The sequence below is a fragment of the Asparagus officinalis genome, chromosome 7, assembly GCF_001876935.1.
Source record: "Asparagus officinalis chromosome 7, Aspof.V1, whole genome shotgun sequence".
Lineage (NCBI taxonomy): Eukaryota > Viridiplantae > Streptophyta > Magnoliopsida > Asparagales > Asparagaceae > Asparagus > Asparagus officinalis.
This window is the reverse complement of record NC_033800.1, coordinates 39,727,588-39,732,055: the sequence shown is the minus strand read 5'-3', so window position 1 is coordinate 39,732,055 and position 4,468 is coordinate 39,727,588. Positions and strand designations below refer to the sequence as shown.

Genomic DNA, 4,468 nt, shown 5'->3' with positions numbered 1-4,468 from the left:
CATTATAACTATGGTCTTGGACTATTTACTGCCATGTTCGTAGAAAATTAACCAAGTTCATTTCAAAAAATGTTGCACAGATACAGATGATGCCTTTTAAATCTGCCTTTGCTTGATACATGTCTACTATGTATTAACGAAATCCAAGATACTTCTTGGACACATGTCAACATGCATGTACTAAAAATATACTAATGATTCTACCTAGGTTCCTTATTGCATATTCTCTGGACTTTCCTCTATTTCGTGATTAAGATATTCAGGTTTCATGGTTTACATGATCTATTGTTATGAATCTTGAGGTTATATTATGTCTTCTTACTTCATGTACACACACATAAGCTTCATATTGTCTCCATATCTTAGGTTTTATTTCTGATATATTTGCACCGTGTATTTTTGGTTCTCATCCCCGGTCTAGGTCCATGCAAGATAGATTTAAAACAATAGTGTTTCTTAGACAACCGCTTTGACTTCCCAATATGAGAAAAACAAAATGTGTGGAACAAGATTAGTTTCCTTTTCTGGATAAAATCATCAGCAAGCACGTAGCAATTGGTGGTCAGTGGTCACAAACTCCAAATGGTCAATGTCAACTCTCTTAAATATATCAATTTCCAGCATCCTTCCATAATCAATATGCACAAGATCATACACCTGTTTACTACTGAATAATTTCAATTCATATGCCCTAATGCAAAAACTTGTGTAGAAACTGTTTTGCAGGATACATACACTTCTTATATAAAATGATAACCCTGGGTCACTAATAATTGTACTTCTGGAAGCAAAGGCAGGCAATCCTTAAACAAGATAAGGTCCTTGCTCCTTTTATGTTGATAGCCAGTAAAACCTGACAAGGATCCCTTGAAGTTACCATGGACATCTTTCTCTAGAGACGTGAAACCTGTTCATTTCGCACCTTCCTCCTTTGTAGAGATATCATAAGTATATTTCAAGAGGTTTAATGCAACACCTAAGGCATCCATGTTATGGCAGCATTCATAAAGAAGCAGTTGAAAAGTTTCTTATCATCCGTCCATAGTGTGAGTTTAGAAAATAAATTATATTCAATATCAACAGCACTCTGAACTCCAGTATGACCCCATTTCATGTTTGTATCCTCATACTAATATCATCATACAGACTTCTATTATACTCCACATGCAAGTTAATTTGCCATGGGGCCCCAGTTTGACTAATGTGATAGTCAAATAAAAGATCTAGAATTTTATTATCAACAGAATGCCAGGATATCATCAACATACGTCCTTAATAATACGGAGCCCCACTTTCACTTCTATGTACCCATAAACCTGTATATGACTACCAAGTATGCTATAAATTTCTTCTCTATATTTCTTTAATTTAATGTTCATTTGCAAAAAAAGTAGATTTAGGTATCATCATATAATCTTCAATTCCTACGATCATCCGATAGTTTGTTTTTCTACTTCCAGGGTATCACTCCGTGCATATTGTTTGTTTGCTCCATAACACATTATTTGCTTCTTATAGTACTATAACTCGAGACTTCCTTACATATGTTCTTGAAAGATTAAAGTACTAAGAACCTTAGAGAAATTTCTTCTCAAACTCCTACAGATATACATGTGGAAAAACGGGTTACAAGTCTATCCAGCAAATCAACCAATCACAAAGAACTCAATATCTCACGCAGCCACAAACGGTATAGCCAAAGGGAACCAATATTATTTAAATGATAGTTGGTTTCATATGAATGCTCAAGACATATTAAGATACTTTCATCTGCACCAATCATAAACTAATAAAGTTACCAGGGCATGTTTGTATAAAATAAATGATGCTAAACAAAAATGTTTACCCTGGAAGCAGTTTCAGGGTAAAAAGTCTGCTCTCTTTTTTGTCTTTTTTCATTTTTAAATTCAAATAAATTGCTCTATAATCATTCTCCCTCGAATCTCTATGCTGCAGATAACAGATTCACGCAAGGCTCTTCCATATCAAGTAAAGACATGGAAGAAGATAAACCTTTATAAGGGTAAACAACAACCTACACAAAGAAAACAAAGCTTACCCGTTCTCAATGCTTTCCAAGCCAGAATCCCTTACAACCTTCATCATTTGCTTCTCGCAAGATGCACTAGTCTCAAGAAACTGCTTCTGATCATCAGACAAATCTGTCATCTCCAGCAATGAGTTAGTGAATCTAATACCACTGAGCGGGTTTTTAATCTCTTGACAAATGTAAGCGAGCTCTTTCATTCTTGCGAAACATTTCTTCTCCTGCTGCCTCTGGATTTCAAGAGCCTGCTGCAGTTCAGGACTAGCTATTTGTAGGAAACAAAATGCTCCAATTATACGTCCATCAATTTTAGTCCTTGCATTTGCCGTCAATAGTGCCTGTACAAATTTGCCATTCTTATCAAAGAATGCAAATGGATACTTGTCTGTCTCCTGACCCTCGATTGCATTGTGTAGGACAATCGTGAATTTTGTCAGAGCATCTGGTCCTTTTAGCCTACAGCAACTGCCAAAAATCTCTCCCACAAGAAGCTTACCGATCATATCCCTTCTTGACCATCCTGTAAGCTTCTCCATTGCTGTATTCCACTCTGAGCAACATGTGTTCTCATCCGAAGCAAATATTGGGGGAATCAAAGGGTTGGGACTGTGTAGAATGGCCTTATAATCACCTTGTATGTTAACAAACTTATCCATTACCACTTTCTGCTCAGTAACATCTTGGCCAACAAAGCAAACACCTACGATATTGCTTGCATAATCCCTACTTGAACAAGCATTAACTACAACATAAACGGCAGTCTTAGGCTCTTGTGGTCCAAACCTTTTGAGCTTAATCTCCATATCCTTATCTTCTTCGCCTGTATGAAACCCATCTTGGTGAATTATCTTGTTTCAAAATATAAATTTGCTACTTCAAGGAAATACTGATAGGGCATGCACAATGCAACTAAGTTTACTTTTTTCAAACATAATGAAAGAAGTCTTAGAAGCACAATACCTCTTAAGGCTCGGCTCAGAAGCTTGTCAACAACATCTCTAGACTCCTCAAAGATGAGATCTTGAACTAATGATTTGCCCATGGCTTCATCAACAGACAATCCAGTTAGCTCAGCAACTTTAGCATTCCACCCATTTATTTTCCCATCGGAATCAACAGCAAAGATCGGTACTGTGGCTGTCTCAATCAACCTCACCATCTCCCTTGCAACTGAGCTTAACTCATCGATCCCTTGCAACCCCAACTCTCCAAGTTGCCCACCGATAATTACCTTGGAATTGCTTGTGCCCTCCACTGCATCCCTGAAAGAATCTCTCAAAATAAGCTGCAGTGAATGTATAGCATCCATTTCCGCATTCTCCCATGGCAAGCTCCTGCTCTTGACCACCTCAAGGAAAGCCTTGAAGGATGAACGAGGATGCATTCTTTGTCCATCATCCTTATCCTCAGGATGATGTTTTGCGCCTCCCCATTTGATTTCCTTGGCAGTGTGTGACCGAAACCAGAACAAGAAGTCCTTAGGAGTGATATACGCCACGGCCATACCACAAACTGCATCGCCAAGAGAAGCCGCACCGGAATATCCGGCATCCGCCAAGCTATNTACTCAACCCAGTAGAATCCCCATGGCAACTCGTCAGCCATTCTACTATATCCTTAATCTGAGCTTTAGTCGGAGTTACCCCCAAGGGGTAATATTTCCCTTGGTAGTACAGTGCAGCTCCATCGCACTTGACCAGATCCATAATGCTGGGACTCTGGGTAACAATCCCAGCCGGTGAATCTCTAAGCAACATATCGCACAGGAGCGTCTGCGTCCTCAGAATGTGCTTCTCGTTCAGCTGTGATGCCAACTGAAGCTCCATGTTCAGTTGGAGGCCAAACGCCTGCATCAAGAACTCGCAAGCGTATCTCAGTGGAAAGGGAATGCACCTCGGCGAGGTGTGATGACACACAACCAGTCCCCACAGCTTCATCGAGTTCCTCGTCCCGTCCTCTTCGCTTCCGTTGATTATGACCGCCATCGCCAGAGACGCAATCGAGCCCATATTCGCCATGTACTGAGCGTGGCACCCGTGCGGAGCCCGCAGAGTCGACCGACGGAGGCACAGCGGGGCTTGCATCGGCATTCTCGTCCTGTATCACACTAACAGGAGGCGACGGCGTGGCAGTCGGCGATCATCCTGACCCGATTCTGCTTGAAGAGGAACCTCGAAGCCTGAGGAATGTCGGTGGCCGGATAATGCAGACCAATATAGGGCTCCAGATCGTCCCTCTTGCTCTCGGCGACGACCTCCCCGTGCTCGTCCTCGTGGAACTTGTACACCATGACCCTGTCGTACCCGGTGAGCTCGCGGACATGGCCGACGACGGTGTCGCAGAGGGACTTGACGTCGCCGCCGGGGTGAGCTCGCGGACATGGCCGACGACGGTGTCGCAGAGGGACTTGACGTCGCCGCC

The 4,468-nt window shown here is 41.7% G+C and overlaps 1 protein-coding gene across 1 annotated transcript in view; it reads right to left on the bottom strand.

The window, feature by feature from the left end:
- Positions 1 to 4,290, bottom strand: part of LOC109847228 (phytochrome B-like) — an 11,223-nt gene extending 6,933 nt beyond the window's left edge. The window contains 3 exon segments of the mRNA XM_020416469.1: positions 2,060 to 2,867; positions 3,008 to 3,612; positions 3,614 to 4,290. Coding sequence (XP_020272058.1) covers positions 2,060 to 2,867; positions 3,008 to 3,612; positions 3,614 to 4,137 — 1,937 coding nt within the window. The 5' untranslated portion in view covers positions 4,138 to 4,290.